Source organism: Atractosteus spatula, chromosome 4 (genome assembly GCF_055471065.1).
Source record: "Atractosteus spatula isolate fAtrSpa1 chromosome 4, fAtrSpa1.hap1, whole genome shotgun sequence".
Lineage (NCBI taxonomy): Eukaryota > Metazoa > Chordata > Actinopteri > Semionotiformes > Lepisosteidae > Atractosteus > Atractosteus spatula.
The window spans coordinates 12,856,328-12,883,364 of record NC_142709.1 but is presented as its reverse complement, the minus strand read 5'-3'; the positions used below and the strand labels follow the sequence as shown (position 1 = coordinate 12,883,364).

At 51.4% G+C, this 27,037-nt stretch overlaps 1 protein-coding gene across 3 annotated transcripts in view; it reads right to left on the bottom strand.

The window, feature by feature from the left end:
• Positions 1 to 27,037, bottom strand: part of bcor (BCL6 corepressor) — a 61,084-nt gene that overhangs the window by 20,288 nt on the left and 13,759 nt on the right. Inside the window, exons 2-9 of one of the 3 annotated variants that reach the window (XM_088913247.1) lie at positions 19,896 to 20,024; positions 14,945 to 15,023; positions 11,006 to 14,038; positions 9,414 to 9,470; positions 8,830 to 8,995; positions 5,896 to 6,219; positions 4,150 to 4,536; positions 838 to 1,175 (exon numbers count right to left, since the gene is read on the bottom strand). In XM_088913247.1, the coding sequence (XP_088769373.1) occupies positions 838 to 1,175; positions 4,150 to 4,536; positions 5,896 to 6,219; positions 8,830 to 8,995; positions 9,414 to 9,470; positions 11,006 to 14,038; positions 14,945 to 15,023; positions 19,896 to 19,981 (4,470 nt within the window). In that variant the 5' untranslated portion in view covers positions 19,982 to 20,024. The remainder of the gene's footprint in view (positions 1 to 837; positions 1,176 to 4,149; positions 4,537 to 5,895; positions 6,220 to 8,829; positions 8,996 to 9,413; positions 9,471 to 11,005; positions 14,039 to 14,944; positions 15,024 to 19,895; positions 20,025 to 27,037) is intronic. The other 2 variants (XM_088913249.1, XM_088913248.1) reach the window with 2 other exon arrangements.

Here is a 27,037-nt window from a genome sequence, read left to right as displayed (position 1 = left end):
CGGGACGTGTTCCAAAAACTCGTTTTCAAGTCGGGTGTTTTGAACTCGGAATGCAGTTTCCCATAGAAACAAGGTTACAAATGGTGGTCAGGTTCCCAGGCCAGCCTACAAAAGCCTATTTAACCCATAACAGCGTTGGAAATCTGATCATCGCGGCTGTCCAGCGATTTCGACGGAGCACATCAGAGCTTTTCTGAGTGCGGGATGTCTAATTTCACTTCGGAAATGCATGGCTTTCCTCTTCCGTGACGCGGGTGTTTTACTAGCACTGCTCTCGCACTTATCGCTCACGATTAAGGTCTTTTTTGCATCACAAACGGGAGGCGCACGCTGCTTTCACTCGGAAGGCAGCGAACAAGCAACTCATTAGCACGAAGTCCGCCACTCCGCTGCCAGCAGCTCCCGAGAGCGACCACATGCTTGCAAGTGTTGGCTGGCACCCGAATGATGAAAAATCGTCGCTTCCGGAGCTCTGATCACTTGCATGGATTGTTCGGAACTCGGGGAGCACATCTTCCTTCATCCCCCCCCCCCATTCCTTGTGTGCTCCATGTTTTATTAGCATGGAGAAAAGAGGGGAAAGCCGTGCCGGTTAAGGTACTGCGTTCCAGATGACTTTCAAGTGCAATTCCAGATGTGGCTCTTCAGACGGCGGCGCTGTGGGTTAGCACCACTGCTTGGACTCGTTTCTGAGTTTAAGTGAGACTTAAACGCTGCACGTCCGTTCCAAGTAACCTCCAGCTTCCCGAAACCTGCTGCCTGCCCGGTTTTTGAAGCACAGAATATGCTGCCTGCAACACTAAAAGAAGAAAAAAAAAAACCCTTCCGACTGCCTACCTTCTGTTCCACTGGGCTTTCCAGATCGGCGCTTTCCTCCGCTGTCTGGGATGCCCGTCTCCTCTCCCTCAGGCTGATGTGCTTGGTCTTGCACTGCCTCTTGCCCTTGGGCTTCTCCAGGTCCGAGTGCCTCCGCAGCCAGGGAGTCGTCTCGGCGTCCTTCCCGGAGCTGGGAGACGGTGGCCCCAGCCCGCTGGCCTTCCGATGTTCCTTGAGTCGCTGCCTCTTGTCCGAGAGCCGGGTCGCCGCCAGGGGGGGCTTTCTGGAGACCGCTTCGTCCAGGGGGGGCGAGTCCAGGCAGTCCGTGTGCGGGGAGGTCACGGGAGGAACAGGCAGACCTTAGCATAAAAACACAGCAGAGACACGCGTTAACACCTCGCCCTCGCGACTCTGTGCTTTAATGGAGACGGTAAGCCTTCCTGCAGCTCTCTAGATCCAGGGCTGCACTCGTCACCCCAGCAGCACAGCCAGTACAGCCCAACAGGACGTGTGGACCCGTCATCACACATATCCCACCGAGGCCACTCAGGGGCAGCAAGAACCAAGCCCCAGCCTGTAAGAGCAGCATGCACCCGGTCCAGGTGTCATTCTGAGCTGAAGCGCGTGACTGCAGACCGGGACACGGGACAGTTCTTTCTGTTCATATTGGCTATGAAGGTTTTTGTTGTGCACGTAAATGTGGTTTCGCAGATTTTAAAAAAACCAAAACAAACGGGCGTGATGTTCTTGGAGCTGGAGCAGAACTGAATTTCTCCGGTTCTCCGACAAAGACAGAACGATAAGAAAGCAAAATAAGACACTGCCCAACCGCGTCCGGGAGAATGCTGGGACCTCGCTGGGCTAGTCTTGACTATTTCAGACCCACACTGCCTCAAACGGAACGCGCCATTAACCGTGAAGAAATGACACGAAAGGGTTAACTGAGCTTCCGTCGGCTATGTTAATCCAGCTCCCTGAAACGTTTAAGGCAGGCCTTTCATGAAACGCAGTCTCGGGTTTTCACCCCCTCTAGTTGCTAAATAATTTATTGGGATGTGCTTAGAAGCAAATGTGCTTCCAAAAGAAGGAAGGCTGACAGCAGGGACAGCAAGTGGAGATGCGAAGGTGCGTTTTACACTTGTTTGCTCACACAGACATGCACAGAGCCCTGCGAATGCAATTCCGCATTTTCAGACCAAAAGAAAAACACGCAGACATACACGAGAAGCAGCAATAACCAGCCGCACAAACCACTCCGACTCCACCACCCGGGCAACAAGAGACAGATCACAGAAGTGGACAACACTGGAAAAAAAACAAACTTAAAGCAATGCATAGTTCAGTACGAATGTACTTGCTTTTCATGTGCCTTTATACACAGTGCAGCTCCCAGTCTGTGGAAACCTGCCTTTGAGCAGATCTTTGGTATGGGGCTTGTACACAAGCTGTATAATACTCCCAATACAGAAAGGGAAAAACTCCCTAGGGTGCAGTATACATTGCAGTATAAGCTTGAGTAAAATGCATCCTTTCTTGAATAAGGCTAATTAATGCCCTACCCCATATGCCTCCAGGGAAAGTAGTTAAAGGATCATTTTCTTCCGTTTTCACATGCAGAATGGTCACAAGCTGTTCGCTGTATTCATACTGTATCTTAAACGACCCACATACCAGCACCAGAGACTGAGGCAGTGTCTGAGGGTTAGGGTGTGACTGAAAGTGGATTAAAAACCGTGAGATACCGTCTTGGGGTCAAGTGTTTGCCACACTGCGATGTCGAGAATCACACTGCATTAAACGCGCGGTTTATCATTTGTACACAAAAATAAAATTAAGATTGAGCTATAAGGCAAGCTCGTCTCACCACTGGGGCACTGCTGAACAGGAGGTGAAAGAACGGGGAATAAAGCTCGTCTTTTCACTACTAAAGTCCTATGGATCGGCGTACCGAGCTGCATTTCCCTTCCACCCATTGAAATCATTAATGCACTTACAGCCATATTTTAACGGCAACATCTGGTGAAAATTACCTTCCCATTAGCATGCAACACAGAATAAATCTGATTTATCGCTCCAAAGTACTGGCATATGTAACTACGAATGCACTTCAACATTAGGAGGCAGGAGACTTCGTAGGTTACTTTTTGGGCGATTAATCTCCCCCCCCCTCCCATCGAGGATTGAAAAAAAAAACCTTCAAAAGCCGGGCCTGTTCCACGTAATCCCTCTGGCCCTGCAGAGAGAAACGCCAAGACGCCACAGAGCTACCTGGAAGGCATCCTGTTGACGCTTCTTAAACATCAGCTATTTGTACGCGTCTCAAATCTCACGCCTCATTATTCTGTGGCATGTGTTGTCTGAGCGGTGCCCCTGATAAGACAGAAGGGTGTGACTAGTCTGCCCGTCAGTCAGTCCTCCAGCTACCAGCGCGTCTTGGCAAAAGCACAGAGATGAGGACGTTTTTTTCCTCGCGTACAAAGGATGGGCGAACTCTAGGACTGGCAAGAGGAGAAAAGCAAGGAGCTCCATTTCGCAACTGACACTATCCAGGCTGTTACGCGCCTAGGACCCCCTGTCTGATTCGGGTTTTCTTCCAAGGGTTCAGCAGCATAATCCACATTTGAGGAGATCTCCTAAAATACCCACTTCAGGTGGTGCAGCAAAGGTAAAGGAACTCTGTGGCTTTCCGACTGCTGCAGGACGTAGCGCTGGCCGCGGTCTGCTCGCTAGAGAAACAGCGAATCGAACCCCCCCCCCCCCCCGAAGAGAAGGAAAAGATGTTCCGTCGAGGGGAGTCCACTCTCGGAAACCTGCCTATGCAAAGGAGGCGAGGCTACCAACTAGCTGCGTGAAAAGGAAACGATTGGTCACACCACTTCCCCTTTCGTGTGGAAAACACCTAACACGGTCTCCCGCTTCTTGTGGACGGCCCTGTTCCCCGTTCAGAGAAAGCAGCCCGGCAGAAACTGTACTCGAGAGAAGAAAAAAAACTGAAGGCTCTGCGGCTGAAAAGCTGTGCAGGAGACCACACCATCGTCCTCTCCGGAGGGAAGGAGAGGTCGGCCTTTTTCGCGTGTGGATAACGAGAAGGTAGGAATACACACGCGCACACACACGCGCCGATGAGGAGAGCGCTAAAAGTACACATCTCTCAGCTTCACCGCCGGGCTCTGTCATTATTAACGAAGAGACCTTTCCAGGCGTCCCCCTCCACTCACATTAAAAACCTGCATTGCTCTGCATGCACATAAATCAAGCTTCGGACAAAAAAAAAAAACAAAGGAAGAAGGAAAAAAAAAACGCGCCCAAAACACAGCGGCCTAGCCAGCGTACCTTGTTCAATGTCACTTTTACAGAGAGGCTCTTCAGACCAGCTTCTATTGACTTTGCCCTCTGACCTCTTCTTGGTGGGCTTTTCTTCCACCAAGCTGCCTTTGACCTTTCTGTCCCGTGCCGTGACCTCTGGCGGGCAGGGCTCGGCTGGGTCCTTCCTGCCGTGCGGCGGGGGCGGGGGCGGGGGCGGGGCGGCCGCGAGGACCGACCTCTGGGGCGAGACCTGCTGCTCCCAGAGCTGCCGGAGCTCCTGCAGGGGGCGCTGCTTGCGGAGCCGCAGGCCGGTCAGCTCGATACACACTTTGAGGTTTTTCACTTGCTTACAAGAGGACTCTTCCAAGAGGTGTTCAGAAGAAGGGTTGGTAATTTCCTTCTCAGGCCAGTCATCTAAAGAGACAACTTGGATTAATGGAGAACACACACCCTCCATGCCGAGACAGATCCTCAATACTCTAAACAGCAGCTCTCGCACTTTTCCTCTGCCTGTGTACGGGGTGGGGTGGGGGGGGGAGTTTTTCCCTTCAGTATCTTTCAAAGCACCATGCAGACAGACATCTAACACAACGGAAAAGCTCTTTTTTTTTCTCTCTCTCTCTTTTGCAAGGCTGAGGGAAAGAAACACTGTCTCTTTAACCCTTAAGTGCCAGACAGGACTGTCTTCAAACGGGGGGTCGGCTTCTCGGTTTCTGATCGCCGCGCGGCACAGCGATTTTTTTTCTGGCCCTCTGAAGGCATCAAAGCCAAATAAACGGAGCACAGCTAATTATCTTGGCTCAGGCACATTTGCAGAGAAGAAACGGATTGATAAAAACCAGCCTGAGGGCACTGCTGGGGTTAAATTAATTGCAAACTAAACGTTTCTGGGTGGGTGGGGGGGAGGGGGGGGGGGGGAGTTCCCCTATCACGGAAGATGAAATGTGAAGCGCCACTGAAATTTCTTACAGGGGTTTCATTATACAGGAGGTAAGAAGTGAGGCAGCTCGCGCTCTGAAAAGGGGGACAAGGCAGCACAACACAAAAAACCCGCTACAGGTGCATGCATGCATTTCAAGGGAGGGGGCTCAGATGAAACATGGTTATCAAAGGGTATTAAACTGTGAAGCGATATATTTCAGCACTCCCAGAACCCTTCCACACATCAGGCTCTGGTGTAACAAACCACTATGACAAGAGGGATATTGTCACGTTAATGGGACGGACTCCACGACAATCCCTGCCCCTGACTTGCCGAACGTTTCTCAGACGTCATGGTGATAAAATACGCCCACACAAAGGCCAGCTGGCTTTGTCCCGAGTCCCGAGTCTAGAGGAGTGTCTGTTCCGACTCGCCTGGCAGAGCAGGCTGGCAGCTTCCTAAAATCCTGCGACCCACTGCGCTTGGCGTGTGCGCCGAGAGCTGATCTGTGACTTTTATTTCTCTCTCTCTCTCCCCCTCCTTTGGAAACGGAACGGTGCAAAAAAAAAAGTCAAAGCAGAAGCCAGGGGGCGAAAAAAAAACCCAAAACACGAGACACAAACAAAAACTGAAAAGAAGAAGCTGGATTCGTGTGACACAGCAGCGCAGGATAGAGGGCAGTGCCCTTCCTCAGAAGAAGGAAGAAGCCCTGCGGGATGTGTTCTTTTGGGGGGCAGGGGGGTTTGTTACTGGCCCGCCAGCGTGGCGGGGGTCCGGACGATGAGGGCGTGAGGCAGGGGGCGGACCGCGGAGGGCAGCGGGCGACGGGTGCGGTTCGCGGGGGCTCTTACCTGCCAGCATCCTCTTTCTCTTCCCCCTGGCGGCGGCGGCGCGATCCTCCTCCTCTTCCTTCTCCTCCTCCTCCTCCTCCTCCTCCGCTGCGCTCTCGCCCGACACCCTCTCCCTGCTGTGCTTGCGTTTCCTGGCGGCCGGGCGGGCGTGCTCTCCCGCCTGGCTCTCCTGCCCGCCCGCCGAGCGCGAGCAGGGGAACTGCTCCCCACAGGCCGGGGCGGCACCCCTCTTCTCTCCCTGCAGCTCCCCATCCTCCTCCCCCCTCTCCACGCCTGAGCCCTGGAGGACAGCGCTCCTGTGGTTCCCAGACGCAGGCGGGACACCTAGACAGGCCCAGGAAAGAGGGAAAAAGAAAGAAAGAAGTAAACCTCCTGCTTCCAGTTTTCAAACCTCCGGCCACGCTCGGCTTTACTTCGCTAGGACAAAAAAGTCATAAATCGTCTGGAGTTAAGAAATGCAGAACTGGTTTAACAGGCCATGACAAACAGAATCGCCAAGTCACTTCGCCTGCAACGTGAGGTTTTGCACTCAGACCAGAAACTGGCCAGTTCTGAGGAGCAGTGCAAAACCAATTCAGACGGACCCGCAGACAGACCCACGCGACTTGGCTACCCAGGGCCACACTGACCGCAACGTAAATGTCTGTCTGAAGGCCCGTGGCTGCCGTTCAATACTTGGTTCTGAAAGTGCGCGGTTTTTAACGAGTCCTTCGCGTCGCGTGCCACATCCGGAACGGCCGAGCGACTGCGTACAGTGATCCGGCACAACCCCTTCTGAAGAACGACGGCTTTGCGCAGCTCTGCTTTGGCGTCTGCAGAACACGGGCTTTGAAACTACAGGTTGCCGTTCGCGGCCGAACCTGAAGAAATGAAGGGCAGGTAAGACGGGGCCAGGCTGATACCTGGGGAGAGGAAGCCGAGACCTTTGCTACAGGACGTGAGGTCACTTCCTGCGCAGGTCAGACCTCAACCCCATGAGGATGTCAGGTTGTCAGGTGCATGTCGCTTCGTGAGGCCTTCTCCTTTCCTAAGTCGTCTTTTCCTAGCTGTCTTTATTAGCCTTTCAAGATGGGCCTTAAGGTCCAACAAAATCCAGTCCGAACAGTGGTCGGTCCTGGTTTCTGAGTAGTTGGTTTCTGTGTGCCGAAACACAAAGCCACCAGCTCTACCCTTTAATCCTTCCCTCCAGGCTGCTGTGGAGGGCACCAGGCTGAAGGGGTGAGCCCTGGCGGCTGACAGTGGCGCACTGTGATATCTGCCTCGAAAAGAACGTGCTCCCTTCTTGGCCCTGGGCGGCCATGTGAGCTTCACAGATGTGATGCAGCCCCACTGCCGGTGGTTTAAATCACTTGATCTGTGAACAACAATCATATGACTCATGACACATGCATCCCATAATTTATCCCCATGTTTGTGCTATGGCAACTCTCCACAGGAGGATCTCCATGGCAACCCTGTCCACTTCACCCATAGCAACCGAGCCAGCGTCACCATTCACTTAAAATGTCCAATGATTGCCAGACATGGAAGAAGAATAACAAGGTCACCAAGGGGTCAAACTTGCTTTGCATTCGTTGTCAAACTCCCCCCCCCCCCCCACCCCCAGCTACAAAGTTTTGCTGCACACAATCCACACACTGCCTGGATAGGAACAATGAAACATGTTCTTCTTTAGAGTATATTCACCAAAGCGCACAACTTTAACATGACTAGTGAGACTGCACTTTTAATTCCCGTTACTTTCCAAAAAGTGAAACTTATGAATTTATGTAACTCCAACAAAAGGCCCCTATGCAAGCAAAAAGACATCTACAGGCTTCTATAAATGTCTTACACCTGTTTTTTTGTCTTATTTTCCACATCATTTGAGTACTGCGGGAATTTCTAAACGCGCTCCTATTGCAGTCTCTGCCCTTGCTAGGTATACTGTAAATCTGCGCCTCTCGACGTTGCAATTCAACAGACCATTCAAATAACACATCATGTATTCAAATAGATCATATTCAAAACATAGACAGTAGGAGGAGGTTTCAACAGCTTGGGGTTTTTTTTGCTTACGTCTTACCTACGTGACGAATTTAGATAGCTTTTTGCAGGGGAAAAAAAACGTCACGGCTGCCAATACGCTGATAAACTTGGGTAGACCCAGAACTTGTGTCAAGTCTGTCGTTGACTCACGCGATAACGGACACCGATACAAGGAAGAACAAACAGCAGCAACACAAACGAGAGGGAGGCGAGGAGAACACTGGGGACAAACGCGATCCGAATTCATTTCATATACTAGCCCACACCCTGGTCTCGCCCATCCTACAACAACAAGCAAAGGCTTTCAGCGACTGAACTCGGGGTTACGGCTTCTCAACAATGACGGCCTCTGTGTGGGCACCATCTAACGCGGACCTCCTCCCAGTTCGAGACCGCTCTCCCCGAGCAGCTGCGCAGCAGGTCCCACCCGGATACCAGGCCGGCCCCGCCGCCGCTCACAGCTCGCAGAGCGGCCGAGAGCCTGGTCTTCCAGCCGGGGCGCTCCACTGTGACTGGGGGGCAGGACAATTTCTAGGCATGCCAGCCCTCACGTTGCCCAAGCTTGGACACAACAGGCAGTCTTTTATGTGCTATTAAAAGGCGCTTTGACAAAAAAAAAATCAAGAGTTTAATCAGCCTGCGCTGTTTTCACGCTATGATGAACCGCCTGGAGAAGCACGCCTTCGTGTTTTAAAGCGCAAAAAAAAAAACCTGAAAGAAGTGAGCTCTCCCCCCCTCCTCTTCCTTCTTTGGCAGTTTTTTTTTGCAGAAGGCACGAGTGGAAATGTTTGCCAACACCTTCTCTCTTCTGGTCCGCTAAGCAGATGATAGACCGAGCGCTTGACGCGCGGAGGGGGGGCGGGGGCGGGGTGGCGGCCTCGCCGGGCGCTGCGCCGGGTCACTCACCGTCCTGCGCGGGCTCCTCTCGGAGGACAGCGCAGCCGTGCTTGGCGGCCTGCTCTCTGGCCTCCCCGGCGCTCTCGCCGGGCTGGCCGTCTGCCAGGTCTTTTCCCGTCGCACCGCTCCCCTCCTTCTCCTTCAGTTCCAGCTCAGAGAAGCGCATCATTGCACGCTACAAGCATACATAAAACGGCCATGAAAAAAAAAAACGCTACACGCCGAGCTCTCAGGCAAGCTGGCTGTTCTTTCCTGGCTAAGCCTCTCCATAGTACTTTAGTTTTACATCGCAAAATCTCTAAAGGCAAATGAAAAGAAGCAGCATTTCACATGACAGCAACAGTTACACCAAGAAAAAAAAACCTTTTCACTTTCATTCCATGCTCTCTCGGTTCTAGCTCAGCTCTTCTTTTTCCCCCGGAAATATACATATTTCTTAAATATGGCTAGCCTCTTTTATAGAAGTAAAAAAAAAAAAGCAAAACTTCCTCATGAGACTGACTGCAATCAACTGCATTAACCCTCTGCGAAACCATAATAAACCAGCAGCATTTTAATATTTAAATTTGTAATAAGAAATTTAAAGAACTGACCTCACAGTTAGCAGCAGGTTGACTTAAATTACTGTCCTCTTGTGATAAGACTTCCATCTAAGTAATTAAAATGGGTGCTCAATAGATCTTTCAATCATTTCAATCATAATGACACATCTTTAACATACAACAGCATACACCTTAGCCCTATTAAGACAGAATATTTCAGACACACGCAATTAATGAGCCTAAAACAAAACTACACATTTCTTACATCTAGCATGACTACAGACAGTTAGGGTTCTCCTTTTAGGCATCCTGTATCTAAGAGTATGAAGTATCATTCGTGTTTTTTTGCTTTGTAAAAGACAGAAGCCCATCTCTGGTAATAGATCCGTAGGGCGGCAGGCGCATATTTAAATACTAAAGAAAAAAAAATCTTTGATAGTTTTGTGCATAGGCTCTTCACATGCAAGCAAAAAAATACAAGACGTAGTATGAAACACTTCTGTGGTACACTTAAAAGTCTCTTCTACTGTATTGGAGCGTCTTGCGTCTGCCCAGGTAAACTACTAGAAAAGCACACCAACTGATGTTCAGACAGCTAGCATTTGCAGGCTGGCGAGCCCTTGCAGGGAATCTTGGGAATGGGATTGGATCGGGGGGAAATGCTCCTACAGCTTGGACTGCATGGCGCACAACGTAACAGGGCCGCTGCTCAGACCCGGCCATCCCTAGTACAGGGAAGTCCGAAGTGGGCTTGAACCGGCTGATCTGGGGGGTTGGGGTGCCCTCACGCCTGCCCCCCTCCAGCGGTATCAGCCCACAGGGCCAGGAGGGGCGCGCGCCGCGGCCCATCTTCCGCTCCGCTGGGCGGCACGGAGACAGGCGCGGCGTTAGCGTCAGCCTCCTTTTGCCCTCCCCCCCCCCCCCTCCTCACTGACAGAACTCCCGCCTCGCGAAAGCTGCTCAACCGCAGCGCGCAGCAGCGGGGGAGGTTAGCGGATGCCAGCCAAGAGGATGTGAGGACTTGGCAAGACTCAGCTTGCTGGCCGATCTGCAGGCACCACCAGCTACCTGCTCGGGGTCAGACTGCTGGGGCTGCTTTCTTTTTTTCCCCCTTCAAGATCGGGCTTTTCTGAACATCACTTGGGTAGAATGGTAATGCCAGACACAGGCTTTCACTCGGCGTGTGTTCAGCACACAGAGAGGAAGAAAAGCCAAGTCACCTCTTCTGGGATAGGCTCTATAAGCCCAAACCCCCTCCCCAGCTGACTACAATTTTTTCTCAGTTTCTTAAAATATAATACAATTATTTTTGGGTTAATTAATTGAGGGGTCCAGGGCAGAATAAGGGCTTCAGGAACAGGAGTCAATGTCTCCGCTAGAAGACAGAACTAAGAATAGAATGTCTTTTTCCCCAGAGCTGTGAGGGATATTGAAGCCATGTGATTATGGCATTACCAAGACAGGACCTCACGTGTAAAGACAGACGGCGAGTGCCGTATCAGGCATCGCTTGGTCCACAGAGCATTTTGCGATTGTATTGCACACAGCATTCCAGTGAGTAAACAGTGCAGAAGCTGGTGGAGCCCCTGCTCCTCCCTCCCCCTCCCCCTCTCCCCTCTCCCCTGCCAAGGCCTGCTGCTCACCTGCAGAGCGCGCTGCTCCCGGCTCAGCTTGCTGGAGTCCGCGTACAGCTCGGTGGTGACGCACTTGAAACGGTCGCCCACGTAGCCGGACGAGTTGGCGATCCTCTTGGCCAGGTTGGACTTCTTCGGTCTGGAGGAGCTGTGGCTGTCCTCCTCCTCCTCCTCCTCCTCCTGGGTCTCCACGTCCTCCTCCTTCCCCGCCTCCAGGGGCCGCGGGGCCGCCGGGCCCTGCCTCTCGCCTTTGAACCCGGCCTCCTCCCCGGCCCTGTCCCCCGACGTCCTGGCGCAGCGCAGCGTCTGCTGCTCCAGCAGTTCAGGGAGCGGGCAGGGCTGAGCAGGACTCCTCCGAGCCGGATCCTGCCTGGCAGAGAGGAACTCCCCACAGAGGCCGTGATCCTGGAGCTTAGGAGGGCTACAGATCTCTGGCTGTCTCTCAGAATCAGCTGGCCTCGGAGCAAAAGTCTGATTTGAAAGAAGGAGCTGCTTCAGCTCGGGTTCCTTCCCTTCCCCACTGCCCATCCTGCTGCCCTCACAGTCACTGCCGCCAAGATGCCTCGGGGCATCTCCTTTCTTGGCAATGGGGAAACAGTGTTTCGTGGTCAGGGAGCCTCCATCTGCGTCGTCCTGGAGCAAGTCAATGCAGACGATCTTCTCCTTCTCCATCGCCGGTGGCTTGCTCGGTGGTTTCAAACCCTGGCTAAGCACCTTTTCAGCTTCCTTCTCTGGTTTGCAAACAGGTTCGGCAGCTTCCATCGCGGGGCGGCTTTTGGGAACGGGCTCCTCGTTATGCCTGGGGCGATCCTGGGACCGGGACCTCCGCTCAAGCCTCTCGCTGGGTTTTGGGTCTAGAGTCAGGGGTGTCATCAAAGGATGAACCATCTCCTGAGAGTCATGGTAAGTGAGGAATTCCCGATGGCTGGATGACAGGCCGTAAGGGAGTCCGTGCTTAGGGGCCAAGTGGGCCGGGTAGAGGCTGCCACTGCCCAGCAGTACTGGATGTGGGTAAACGGGGCCTTTCGCTGGCAGAGGTAAGTGAGGAAGGGGCAGGCCCTCCGAGTACGACATATACCTGTTGGCATAAGCTAAGGATGGAGGGAGGAAGGCCTCGTTCTGTGGTAAATACAGGGGGGTTGTGGCGGGCCCATTGTCAAGATGCTGCTGCTGTGGTTTATGGGTAATGTCCTGGGTCTCCACTCTCTTGGGTGGCTTTGATGCTTTTTGCCCAGAAGATGACTGGCTGCCAGCGTGGCTGGCCGGAGTAACTTTTTCTGGAAGGTTGGGATTTGCCTTGGGCCATTCACCGTTGACATTGGGAGAGGGGGAGGCAGAAGCTGGGCGACCCAAACCAGGTACCAAGGTGGGGGCAGGATTAGCAGCGGGGCTGTTGTTGGACTCCCCAATTCTGGGGCAGGAGGAACTACGCTGCTGGTGCATCACACGTTCCAGCGTCTTGTTCTTGATCACAGGGGGGGCGATATTTTGGCTGGACTCGGGGGTAAGAGGGGTGTGGCCTGGCACAACCCAGGAGGAGTGTAAATTGCTGATTATTTCAGGCCTGTCTGGAGGTTTGGAAGAAGTGCTCACTGCAGAGAAGGACGGGGAGTCTTTGAGAAGGTCCCGGCTGGGCAGCCCATACCGAGCTGTTGGGGACTGCCCCAGTTTGGCCATGCCTTCCAGTTTGGGGGAGAATCCATTGGGAGGGGCTCCAAAGCTTGCTATTTTGGCAGACAAATCCAAAGGCTTATCTGCCGGATCTTTGGTAGGGGCCTGGCTCGGTTGCTTCTCCGAGGCAGTCTTACAAGGGGACTTGCTAGCTTTCCTCTCCCCTCCTCCACTTCTGTGCTCAGCTGACCCCTCCCGGGCTTTAGGCTTCTGGCTGGCTGGACGAGCCGGAGAAGGGTGCTCCGGAGCCAAGCCAGCCATGAAGGGGAAAGGAAGAGACACCGACTGGGAGGAGGAGGAAGAGGAACAAGAGGAGGAGGAGGAAGTGGGAGGGCCTCTGGGTAGTGGCTTCTGGAAGTCTGGCGGACTTTCCATATGGCTGTGCGGAGGTGGTGCAGAGGGCTGATGGAGGCGGGGGGCTGTGCGCGGCGACTGCATTAGAAGGACTGAAGCCGAGTCCACCGAGAGGCCGCTACTGCCACTATTACTGCTGCTGCTCGGCCCCTTGCTGGAGGGCGCACGGCTCTGCTTGCTGCTGCTGTGCTGTCGATCGCTGTGGGACTGATGATGCACCTGCGGCTGCTGCTGCTGCGGCGGCTGGGGCTGCTGCTGGTGGAGCTGCTGGCCGAAGGCGGACGGCTCATGGTGAATCCTGGGGCCGATGCTCTGCATGCTCTTCTCCTGGCAGTGGACCAGCGGAGAGAGACTGGGGGCGACGGTGGCGGTGGGGATCCTCATGGGAGGTGCCAGCGAAGCGGTGATGGGGGAAGGAGGGTAAGGGGGCAGGTACAGAAATCGCTCGCTGCCCCCAGCGGCGCCGCCACCAGCACACACAGATTGATAGGCCAACGGCTGGGGTAAGTAAGGGGAATGCTGGGACATAAAAGAGGCCTTGTACATGCTAAGAGCATACTTTGTGGAATCCAGGAAAGGGTAGACTCCTGCCTCTGGGTAAGGGCTGGGGACCCAGGGGAGTCGTAAGTAACTTGTGCTGCCATTCAGGCCCAGTTCAGATTGCTTATCGGCAGGCCCCACCCGGCGGTCCAACCCCAGGGCCTCTGCCCCACCCCCTGGAACCATCATTGGTTTCTGCAGCCCAGGAGGCGGGCTCTTGTATAAGGTACTGTAGCCATTGGGGGGCTTCCTGTTCTCCAGTGTGACCTCAGCGGGTTTGTAGTGCAGCTCCGGAATGCGATCGCTGACGTAGCCCAGAGGCATGCTGGATCCCTCCCTGGCCTTGTCCGCTGACAGCGCTCGGATGCCAGGGTAGACCATCCCGCCGTGCACCCGAAGGCTCTCGCGCATCAGCGCGTTCCGGTCCATGCTGAGGGCCGCCAGAGTGTTCATCCTGCAGGCGGCGCCCGCGTCCACCTGCGGCAGGGAGCAGAGCAACACGGGCGGTCAGACGCAGGGCCGCGGCAGAAGCGCTGCCTTCTGCGCGCAGACGGAGAGGAGGCAAGCGCCAATTTAACAGGGTGTGTGCGCCTCCCACGCGGTTCTATTGGGGGTTCATGAAAGACCGTTTTTTTAAAAGAGGGGGGGGGGGAAAAAGATGCCGCCAGCCAAGCAACACAGTTTAGCGAAGAATCGGAGGCGGCTGTTTAGACTGACAACAGGCGATAAGCCACGACACTGCTTTCATCTCAAACTGAGTGAATGACAGGAGCTGGGCGCACAGACCTAGTAAATGTGACCCTCAGGACCTTGCAATCAGCCCTACGTCAGGCAAAACAGAGTCTCTTAAAAGGACACAATCCAGTTTACAATGTACAGGAAGTGAAACAGGGCATTGATTTTAGCAAAAAGGACGCGCTTTAAATACATCGTAGGCCCTCTCTTCCGACACAACGGTGTGGCTATCTAAAATATGCAGAAATTCACCAGTTAATAAGAAATGTTAATGTTTGCATGTTTCAGCTGTGTGTTTAATTCCTTTTTAAAGAGAACTGCAAGTTCTTTATACATTCAAAATGCCCAAAGGCTATAATTCAACAAAGATCTATTACGTTGCTCTCTGCGCTGTCCTCTTTTTCTGCAGCATATAAAACAGAACTGCATGTACAGAAACAACAGATAAATCAATATATACACATATTTTAGAAGCTTATTTTCCAGGACCACCTAGTCCACACAAGCAAAAGAAAATGGTTGTGAGAAGAAAGTGTGCCTGCTAATGCTGAAGATAGTTTTGCTCTTTGCCAGAAGCTACTCGATAGTCATCCACAAAAGCTCTCTTTCCACGGAAAAAAAAAGAGAGAATAAAATTAAAGTTCTTACCATGCTGGGTGTAATGTGATTCTCTTCTCTTAATTCCAACCTATTTTTCTGGGGTTCCCCATCAGCTACAGGGACTTTCCTGCAAACAGTAAAATCTGCGTTCAGAGGCGAGAATCATAAAGCTGAATCTGTGGCTCGGGTCGTGCAAAACACCGCCAGGAAGATTAAAAATGTCCTGATGGCCTGTTGCGTTTCATAATCAAATCCACCCATCCACATTACTTCTAGTAACAGAATTTAATCAAAATTATTCTTCTAATATTGTTTTAATTATGTTCATTAACACTACCTCAAGGCCAGAGACGGAATTATCATGCCTGTACAAATGGACATCTGAATATCTTATTTAGTATCAATAAATCATGTTGCCATTGAAAGCACACATGTGGGTGCAATACGTAATGTCACATAATGCATCAGAACATCCAGTACCGTCTGGTCAGGTACAGACGCACCTTTCAGAGCTTCTACTTCACAGATATCATTTCCCAAAACGAAGGCCTGCTTCTGACCCCCAAACCGAAAAGTCTTTCAGTCCCAAAGAAAAGGGGCCTGACAGGCCAGTTGGCGTAGAATCGAGTGTGTGCGTGCACTACAGACTGCACCATTCAAATGTTCATTTACGTCAGATTTCACACTAAAAGAAAATCTGAAGAGCTCGCCGTTTGGAGTTCTCAGACTACCCTGCGATCTTGCTGCGGTCTCCAACGCGTTTGCTCCAAGCAGAGATGACAGAGCTCTGCCCCCAACATCCCCTACCCTTTGAAAGCACTAAAAAAAAAACAAAAAAAACCCTTGTAATTTCATACAAGGAACTGCTCACATCACTCCGCCCCGGCACCGTACGCGCAGAAACACCGAGCGCCTGGGCACCGCGACGTGCTCGCTGCTACATAACACGATCACTCCATTTTCCCTGACTGGTTGCAGCACTCCAGTGCGGGAACATCACATCTGCGCCTCTCCAGGGCCGTGCACTGGGACTTGTTATCACAGAATGAATGCACTGATAAGAAATACCTCGGCAGCAGATCTCATAATCCTGGGGCTAAAATGGCTGTCATCTGCCAGAAGGAAATTTTCATCATTACACACAAGAGCCAGATGCAATCACCTAGCGCTGCCTTTCAGCCCACGGCTGGGAAATGACATAATAGGAGCCGTCGTTAGGCTGCTATATGATGCTTCTCTTATTGATGTGTTTACGGGCCCAGGATTTCAATAATGCAGACCCAGCCTTATCTTTAGATAGCAGCGCTACCGCTGCAGGATGGGTGGACAGGAAGCAGACCGTGGTATCCACACCACCAAACCAGAGAGGGGCTGCGTTCACCCTCCGCCCCCTCTCACAAATAAGGTCAGCAGGGCACGGCTACCGTCGGGCTCTCTGGCATCAAACCCCCACTGCACGCCCCCTCCTCCCTCTGCGCTGGAGTGCTGTGGATCGGCCTGCTGTTCCCACCCCCCCGCCCCCCCCCCGGAGGTGAGCCTCTCATTGTGGAGGAGAAGCGTTCCCCAGCCTCAATAACACTTCTCCTCCGTGGTCTCCTTGACCCTCCGCATTCAGCGTGCCAGCGAGGGAGAAGATTATATGCTTCAAATCTTCACGTGTCATTTGGGGTTCGGAGGGAGGGGGGGTGATCCCTCCCTACAAAGCATTAGAGAGGCCCCCTTGAATCAAAACGAATTTTTGCTGTATTCGGAGGAAGGGTGAGAGGGGGCGTTTAACCACTACCTATTTAAGAGCATTTTAACGAAGGCAAGATTTTACGATTAGATTTTTTTTTGCAAAGTCGTCACTCCTACTGGATAAAAATTTAATGACTTCCTCCGAATGGTTACAGGGTAAGGCATTGCAGCAAATCATCTGTCATATAATTGTCTGTCTGGAATACTGAGCACTGTGAATGCTACATCCCTCATCAGAACACCCCAGCTGCTGGATATTAAAACGAATCGGGGGGGGGGGGGGGGGGAAGAGTGCAGGCTTATGAGATCACCTTACTTGTGGAGTTGCAAAGCCAGAGCAGATAACGTTATCTGTGCCTAACTAGCCAAGGAGAACGTGCGTTTACAAGGAAAAAAAAGCAACACTGCACTATTGAGGGCGGCATCTTAGTTCTAGGGTCCGTTTTGCCTGGGAAATTAAATAACAGAAACTACCTGAGAACACGAGAAGGCAGTCACAAGTTGTGCTCAATAGGCACCACATTGTAGAAAATACCCCAGCAGACTCGAGCAAACTTCCCACCCATGTCGGGGTTTTAGAACTATTCAAAGGTTAAGTCAGCTGAATGAGCCACAGCGGGTCTGATTTTTTGGGCCTATTGTTTTTGGGAAGACTCTGTAAAGGACACCATGCAGGATCACAGCCACCTATCTGAATGCATGGGAAGACAGGGGTAAAGGCGGCACTCCAGGAGATAAATACATCAGCTCCATTGCTTTCTCAAAACACGATGCATCTATCTCGGGGGGGGGGGGGGGGGGAACCCCACTGGGATTCGTGAGCTCGTCAGGTTTTAAACACGTCTACAGAATTTCCCTTTCCCCACAAGCACCAGTCCCAGCCCATCAGCTTGGGGCTTCTGAAGCTTGCTCTGCGGCGGGCGGAATACCCCGCGACTCTCGAGACAAGCTGACCGACCTCGCTGCGCTGGCCGCGCCTGAACGCCGCTAGGACGGCCCCAGCCCCTCCTGGGAAGGATTTTTGCCCAGGGATGCGGCAGATTTGGCTGTTTAAGGGGTTAATCCGACAGCTCGAGCGCTGACCCACAAAGCGAAAGCAGATCAAAAAAAAAAAAAAGAGGCAGCAACTGATCCTGCATAGAGCTGTACGCCGCCTCTGCATGCTAACCGAGCAGAAAAATCTTTTTGAATCCAGGCATTTCCTCTCCTACGGCTCCAACAGACAGGCTCGGCTCCAAGAGTGAAGCGCTGTAAAAAGACGGGATTCACAAAGCACTGAACTTTACAGGCTCCAGCCACCGTGCCTCCACATGCCGAGCCAAACTGGGGAATTTGTAAAGTCTCTGTCATAAAACTGCAGAGGATTTCGAACCACCAGAGGCTATTATCTGATTGGTTGTCATTGTCGGTTTAAGTGAGTGAGTGAGTGAGTGAGTGTGTGTGTGTGGGGGGGGGGGCAGCGCGAGGTGGAAAAACAAGGAACGCAGTCCTTGTGGGAAAAGATGTGCCTGTTCTGGAAAGCTGTTCTGCTGCCGCCACTGGCGGCTTTAAATCCCGGCATGCCACTTTTATTGCGCAGGCCGCGGGTCCATTAATCTCCTGCTCCTGGAGACGTTCCCATCTTCGTGAGGGCTCCGGCTCACGCGCTGCCCCAGCCCGGAGGGGATTGGGCCCTCGCTCTCCTCCGTCCGCAAACCGGTCGCTGCCGCGGCGCCTTGCCTGGGAGTCCTCCACACCCCGACGGAGGCCGGGCCGAGCGACAGGCGGGAGGGGACTGCGTGGCCAGAGAAACTGCTATTGTATTCGCCCACCCACACCATGTCCTCCTAGTAAGGTCACCCTTTGTCCTTTCTTCACTACCGCTGGCAATTTAGCAGGCGACGAGTCCGGGCATACTGCAGGCCTGCTCAGTTTCAGCGTTTTAATTCCGCCTCGCTGCGGCAAATCACAGGTGAGGGCTCTGGAAAACCTGCGCTCGGCTGAGGCGCTGCTCTCCCGCTCCCTGGTATCCGTCAATGGATCCCAGCGCAGGGAGGACAAAGGACAAAGTTCAGCCACACCACCCCGGGTGTTGCACAACAATCAGGGCAGAAGCAAGAACTACAGCGGCTCTCGGTGTCCAGTTCCTCTCAGGCCAGCCCCCCCCCCCGATTACTCAGGGGGGCTTTGTCAAGTCTGCACCCTGGTGCGGTATCAAACGAGCTTCCAGGAAAAGAGACCCATCGACTCCAGACAGCCAGCAGACGGCAATGCAAAACAGGGAGGCCTGTTCAGGTTCAGTCCCATTTCATATTAAAGCTATATTAAGAATTGTGCAAAGAGTAAGAGACTGAGTGAATACTGAAGCAAATGTTTATCGGTTCCTTAACAGTAGCACAGCAGCCTTAAAGAAATCGTGTCTCCATGAGAAAGCATTGCTGCAGTGATCACGGGTCACCGTGTCCCGTTCTGAATGAGGGTCTGCACCCAGACAGACTAATTTAACTCTTCTCTTCCCGTTTCTGTGGGGGGAAAAAAAAGAACATTTCTCTTCCTGCGCCCTCAGGGACTTTCTGTGTGAAGCTGTGCTTGGAGGCACAAGCTTCTCCCAACGTTCTGTTCATATTAAAGTTAATAATCTTGGACTTCAAGATCAGATTTTATTACACAAGCTGACCAACTGCAAAAACCACATTCAGTGTGATCTGTATAGCACGTGGTGTACTCCTGGATCCAGAACCCAACCCAACCGGCAGCACCCTGGCATGCTACACATGAACAGTTTAACAGACACTTCACAGATGACATGGAGGAAAAAAGCACATTCCTACATCTAGAAGGCATCCTCTCGTACTTGAGAACTGTGCCACTGTAACTGAACTCTTTAACTTGCCAGCCCTCCAGTCCACTTCAATATAGCACTTTGAGGCAGCTAGCTCCTTAATTGCTATATTGATTTCCAATTATCAATTAACTCATTAAGAAGCTGGTTGCAGCAAAATCCTGTAATGGAAGGGTCAAGTTATGTTGCACTGCGCTGTACTGCATACTACGGAGAATACAGTCTTCAATGTATCGATAGCTAGGCTAGTGACATTGCACTCTCAACAGCTATAGAGTTCACCTCAAGGATTTCTTTTTGTCGTGCGTTTGTCTTTTGAATAATTTTTAAAAAGCAGAGCAAGGAACACACGGACGTACACAGACAGTGGAGAAGCAGAAGTACAGAGGAATACAGGAGGGGACAGGAGACAGGGGACAGGGAGGGAGACGGCTCACTAACCTTTCTTCATTAATTCCACACATGCGGACCCTCTCATTGCTCACCCAGTTGTGAATTGTTCCATACAGGGGTGTTGCGGAGAGCATAATGTCCCCTCAAGTGCGGTCGATTTTATTCCGAGGTTGGCTCCTGTAAAAAAAAAAAAAAGAGTCCGACACAATCCGTGAGTTTCGCTGCCCAGACTGAGGATACAGCCGCCTGCTTCAGACTCATCAGCGGTGCTGCGCCCGTGGGCAGCACCACGCACAGCTGGCACTTCAACGCCAGGGAGGTACCCTATCGTGAAGCAACAAACTCAAAGGGGTCGGGGGTCACCAGAGATGTCCCTTCCTCTTCTGCGCACCCAAAGCAAATTAAACCTCCCTCCGTTTCATCCATCTCTGCACCAACGAGAAGAGCTGAGCGACAGAAAGAGAGGGGGTGTGGAATATGGCTCAGAGAGAGGTTTTAGCACTTACCCATTTCAATGAGCGTGTTTTTAGCGTGCCAGAAGATGGAACTAACACGGGCTGCAGCCTACTTATCTCCATGTGTCATTATGGGGTCACAACCTCACCCATTAAAACCATCATCTGGAGCGGGCCAAGATTCTGACACCTGCCAATCCATTTTTAGGTTGGGCCATATATAGTATGCTCTTGACAATGCTGTGTTCTCTCTGGCGTAAGTGTGCATGTACTGTAAATGATTTTACAGCACTTGTAATACTTTGCACTTTGGGCACGACATTTGCTCACGTAACTCAACCCCCCCCCCCCCCTACCAATTTTAGCTTTTAAAGTACAGGTGACTGTCTTTATTTTTACCTGAATAAGACAGGCTACATTTTTTTAAAAAAAATTTGCACTTCATGGTAGATAACCCTTTTTTTCAGATCTTATAATCGGCTGCTGCCAATGCAACTTGCTGGTCTTCAGCCTCACTGCTTTTAAAGCAATCCCAAGAACAGCAAGGGGTTCAAGAAAAACGAAGAACACCCAGCTCACTTTGCACTGGCAGCTACCGAACCGAACCCTAAACAGTGGATCTAAACTATACTGAAAAACGAACGTTGGAACCAAAACTAGCTGCAGTTTCCAAACCAGCCGGCTAAGTCTCTGACACGGTTATGGCTACAAAAAAAAACGCGCTCGGTAACTCTGGATTCATTCTTTTAAGGCCACGCGAGCTTTTGAACGATTAACGGGGTATGGCACGTGAGACGTGGTGTCGTTCAGGTGCCAGACAATAATAAAAATGCGTGGGAATGGAACAGCGAGATGAGATGAATCCGACACACTCCGGACATCACTGCTCAGCATAGCAGAGGCACGGACACCCGGGCTCCGCTCCTCCACTTCCAGCTGACGCCTCATTTGGAGCGGACGTTCCATTAATCATCGCCTTGACGCGCGGGGCGCGGGCTGCCTTATTAAAGCAGGCTCGAGGCGAGGAGGCGTCCCTCCCGGCTTCAGCCCGCACAAGGGCTGCGTCCGAACAGGCGCAATAGCGTTGAGGCACTGCCCCAGATACCGTCTTTTTTTTTTTTTTTTACACCGTTTCAATTGTACTCCAACACCTGGGGTACGAGAACTAAACCTGCTCTGTGGAAACAGAGCTTAATGGCTGTAATTAATATATGGCGGGGGAGACGCGGGACTGGTCGAAGAGCAGTAAGCGGAGGCGGTGCTCAATTCATCGAGAGATACCCCTCACCAAAACCGGTATTAGATTGAAGTACTTGCTTGCCTTTGATCCTTATACATGTCTCGCCATCAACAACGATACATAAGCGATTATAATAATTAATAACCCCCCCCCCCACACACACACACACACCATCTCCCTCATATTACATATTGCCCAAATTCGACTCTGCATCTTCGGGCATATCGGAAACGATGTACTTGGATATCCCACTAGACAACCACACGTTTCTCTAAAAAAAGCTTACTGACCTACATTGCACCTTAACTCGTTCAGCTGACAGGACCTTCAGACGGAACCCCGCCTCAGCCGCGACGCCGCCGCTCTCACGCGCCACGAGCTCGGTGGCAGCTTTATTTACGCATGGTTTACCCTTCCTCGTGCTTTAAATTCTTTCAAACAGATTTATAGTTTCCTGAAGCTATAACCGAGACACGCAATAACACTCAGGTGTATCCCTGACGGGAAGCGCCACGCCGCGCACCTTTGAACGCAGCCGAGGCGGTGTGTACACAACTGTGCGGAACTCGGCGCAGCCGGTCCGCACCCTTCCACTGGGCTAAAAATAGTTTGTTCAACAAACAAATTAAATGGCTCTTCATCACGAACGTTTGGCACTGCGACTAACAGTCGGCAGCGCTTAGCGTGGAAACCTCTGTTTGGGTGAAACCAGAATATAATCACTTTTTAATTATACCAAGCGGTGGGTTCCTCGGCTAGGCGCGACGAGCCGCTTGCAGAACACCCCCCCCCCCCCACCAGGACAATCAAAACCAACGTTAAATGAAACGATAAATGAAATTTCACGACATCGCCGTTTCAACTCGTAAAAGTGTTGGAAGGGTTTCACAACACTTTAAAAGGTAATCAAAAACAGAATACCTAAAACTGCGTCTAAAAAATTCGAATGCAACTTAAGCCCGAGAACACCGATGTCTAGTGTCACTCCTCAACACCCCGTTGTTTTGTAACAAGGAAAGTATTGTAAATACGGAATAATAAGGGTGCTTTCAAATATTTTGACCAACATTCACATGCGTGTTTTAACTTTTAACCCAAAAAACAGTGGTGATATGAAAAAAGTAAGATTTAAGTGGGGGAAATTATTAGTTTTCGCTTTTGGTTTCTGGTGGCGTCGATATAGATGTGTTGATAGACTCGGTGCTGTCCTACGTCACAAAAAATGGACGATTAATTAACAAGACTGTTCAACTATAAATTCAACGCGTTTAAGGCTGAAGCACGAGTAATAAGTATATGCTTAGCGCAGAGCTGATATATTGTGAGTACCCCACAGCAAGCTGACTGAATTTTCATTTCGCTTCCTCATCTTTGTAGTTAGTTACAAGTTTATCGCCCCGATGAACTTCGTCTGAACTGTTTCAAAGTGGAGGTCTGTTGTACAAACAGCGGCGCCACTGATAATTTTCCTGCAACCAGCGGCAGACTGCAGCTCGCCGACCTCTATCTCTCTTGATCAGCGGAGGCAACAGTGTCATAAATCTCTAGAGGAGGGGAAAAAAATAATAGAGAAGAGGGGGGGAGAGCTCCGGGAACGGTAATTTTCTGAAATGTGGCACGGTGCGTGTGTGCAGCTTCTGTTTCATTTCCCTGCAAGCTCTGGACTTAAACCCCCGCCGTCGCAGGCAGCTGATAACTCACTGTGTGAGCGTTCGCGACACCCCCCTTCCACCCAAGCCTTAGTTCTCGCCTCCCCACTGGGATTTGAGCGCGGGTGGGGTGCGGCAGGGAGCGAGCAGACCTCAGGCATAACTCCACGCGTTGTGTGTACAGACACGTTTATTAATTTACAGGCAAGTCATCCCACAACTGCAATCTCACGCCGAGGCATTCGGTTTTACGATCGATTTATAACGCTGCGACTCCGGGACGCTGTCGTTATACAGATGCACAATAATCGTTAAACCCTCTTTTCCCCCCATCACCTAATTCGATGCTAGGCTGCTGTAACCATCCGAGGGCAGTGGACTTGCGTTGCATCAAAGAACCATAAAACCGCACGCAAAACACGCTCAGGTAACCAGCCCCCAGAACCTGTTCCTCGTGAAGGGAATATAGTTTAATAAGACCACCTACCACACGCGTACAGAAACGCTTAAAAACACCGAATCTGCGCAGAACATCTAAAATTGACAAATTGATGTGGCACTTTGGAATTAGTCCAATTAAAGGATGCACAGAAATATGGAACTACATTATAATTATATGTATTACAGACGTGATTAATTGCATAATTATAACCAGGCAGCTGCAAGCTTGTAGCAACCGGACTGGCTCTACACTGCCTCTTCCAGGAAAGGCGCCGAGAATTGTAACCGTAGATCGAAAACTCCGAAAGAGTTAACGTTACTCTTACAGGCTACTATATCCACTCCTAATCGCACAGGGCAAGGTCAACACGCCGTGAATGATATTCATCAGGACTGAGGGCACTAACAATCAGTTCTTGTGGGGGTTATCTCGTCAGCGGAGGGGGTGCCAGTTCTGTACACAGTTTTAATCAGCCGCCCGGTCGGCTCCCAAGGTGCGGAGCTTGGCACCCGCGATGTGAGAATTCCTCTTAACAGGAGCGGGGGGGGGGGGGGAAGCGGGCGAGAGAAGTCAGCTGTATCAGCTCGGGAGCTCCGTTTTGGCGCCCTCTCGCTTTCTGTCTCTGGCAGATTGCCAGCTGTATCTAGCGCTCCCAGTCTCTTAAAGCTGCAGGATGGCAGTTTTAATTTATGCATATACCCGAGAAAAAAAAAAGACTTAACCCGGCTTTAGAAACACAGCAGAGTGGGCTCAAGGCTATAACGTGTTGAAACTGGCGTATTTAGTTATTAATAGGTGAAATAAGGACGATATGCCAAAAATTAAAAAAAAAAGCCTGCAGTGGGATAAAGCACTTTTAGCCTGTTTCGTGAAAAATCCGGATCTAGCCGTGGATGACTGGAGCTGCCTGCTAATAGCGATAAACAATGCCTCTCACGACACTTTCAAATCACACTGCATCGTTAAGTACGTAAATGCTCACCTACCAGCCGCGCCGCTTAGAGCTCAACCTGTTCAGAGAGACCCTTGGTAAGAGCTCGACGCTCAGACGGGCAGATAGCCGGTACTTTCAGCCGGGACAAGGGTACACCAGCTACTGAAACCGTACCCAAAGGCTGTTTGCTGGAGTTACAAGCTGAGACCGATCAAAGCATCTAGACGCCTAAACCCTCTTGCGTCAGCAACTTCAATTTCCCTTAAAAATCAATTAAGGCCAACAAAAACAGGTAACCCACGAGGAGGGGGAGAACTTAAGCATTAGGCTAATTCGAAACCTTTCAGCAAAATGGCCGAACGCGTAGATCGTTACCAGAACCTTTAAATAGCTTTTTGATTACAGCTAGAGCGACTGAGCTTTGTATTCGACTGCTTCAATGCCTGACATCGGACTCGTGAAGGTTACGGTCTTTATGGCCTTTGAACACAGCTTTATCAGACACACAGGGAGAGGACGAAAATCCGGATTTAAATCGGGGGGGGGGGGGGTTCTACACATATAATACCGAACGAAATCTGCAGCAGAGCAAAAAACCTACCAGCCCACCACCTATCCTGCAGAATATATCATGTACAATGCACAGCACTAATGCAGCACAAGGGGAAAAAAATTAATTACATTTTCCCATTTCGCTGTGATCCCGTAGAGCACCGTCACAGGGGAAAGCGCACCCACCGCCACACTGGCTGCCGGTGGTGGCTTTGAACAATCTGGTCTCTCGAGGATCGTGAAGGGCGGCGCTCCGTATTAAAAGCGCCTGTGAAAGACAACCTGACAAACTCCAGAGCGAGCAAGGCGCAGAACTGCGCGTCTAAACCACGCGGGAACAAAGGGGCGAAAGCCGCTATACACAACCTCTCTCCGTGCTGTCGCTCTCCTTCCGATATTACAAACAACGGGACTATGCTCAGCGTGCTGCATTTTAATTTTGGGCTATTATCCTAATTTCCAATCAAGAACAAAGCAGTTACAGTGGGCGAACATAATACGGTATAAAAAAAAAATATTCCCTCAGCCGCCCTCTCTCCCACGGATATTTTCTGGCCTCGATTATAATACAACCGTGTTGTCGTGCTAGATTTCGAAGTTGCTCTTAAAGGGGGTCAACCTCTGTACCACACCGCTGTCCCGTGAACAGTCGGCGCACACAGCCCCATCCAGATCGTTTTGATAGCGCGGAGTCCGCCAGCCCCCTGGCTCCTCCAGTTCCGTGCGGATTGAGAACCGGGCTCGACTTGTCAAACAGACGCCCGCACGCAAACCCGCAGACCCTCATAGTATCCGTTCACTTCACACCTCAAGCGCTCGAAGCTCTGACAACAAGCAAGGGGTGAAAAATGTTTTTTTTTTCTTCCGAAAACCAAGCAATTAGCTGAGGGCTTTTTATGACTTCGCTGATGTTTTCGTGTAACTCTGGCGGTGGCGACGTTATTCTGGGAACCTCCGTAAGGATATTCACCTCGTTACGTTGATTTATGCGTTATGCTTAATGATCTCCATAAATCAAAATTAAAAAACAATTCACATGAAACAAATTATAGGGTTAATAACACCAGACTCGCAGAATGGCAGTCTGGAGATTCCTTTAAACCGTCTTCAACAGTTCGGCATCGATTCTCTGACATATCTCGCAAAACTATTATTTATGCCCTAAAACGCAAGTAGCCTGCCGCTGCTGCTGCTGCTGCAGAGCTTCAGGCTCGGAAGATCAACTCTTCACAACACCACATGACCTGTTTCTGGAGCAACACTCGGCGAAGCCACAGCTTCGACGCACTTTAAAAAGTAAAGGTTAAGAGATGAGCGGAATCGGCTCTGGTGAGCTTGTTGATAGGAACGCAGACACGATAGAACAGAATGGGTTCCAGGGGCTCCGGGACTTGCTGAACACTGGCGTCGCGGCAGCCTTTGTCCGCAGGAAACACATAATTTGACATCGGAGCACAGGCTAGGGGGGTGGATAAAATGGCCAGTGTCCGTCCTTCTACAAAGCAACTCTCCTGCTCTCTCTCTCTCACTCACTCTCTCTCTCTCAGACGCGCGCTCACAGCCTCTTTCCGTCTCCCTCTCTCTCCCACGCAGACAGGCTCCGGCGTATCGGAGACAGACTGTCCGCGCCATTTTAAAAGAGATGAGACTCGGCAGCCACAGACTGAAGCCGGAACAGCCAGAGAAGTGGTGGGGGCGTCACGGGAGTTTCACGTCGTGCAGAAACGAAATTTAAACCCGAGATAAGCGGGGGGGAGAGAGGGGGGGAACGCCTGGGCTAACGCGGGCGAAGACTTTGGTGTGACTCAGAGAGCGGTGAGGCGCTGCTCGGTCACTTTTAGGTGGTCAGGACAGAAACATTTCCAACCCACTAGACTACCCCCAGAGGGAGCAGACTTGAATACGACTGCGCCCACGT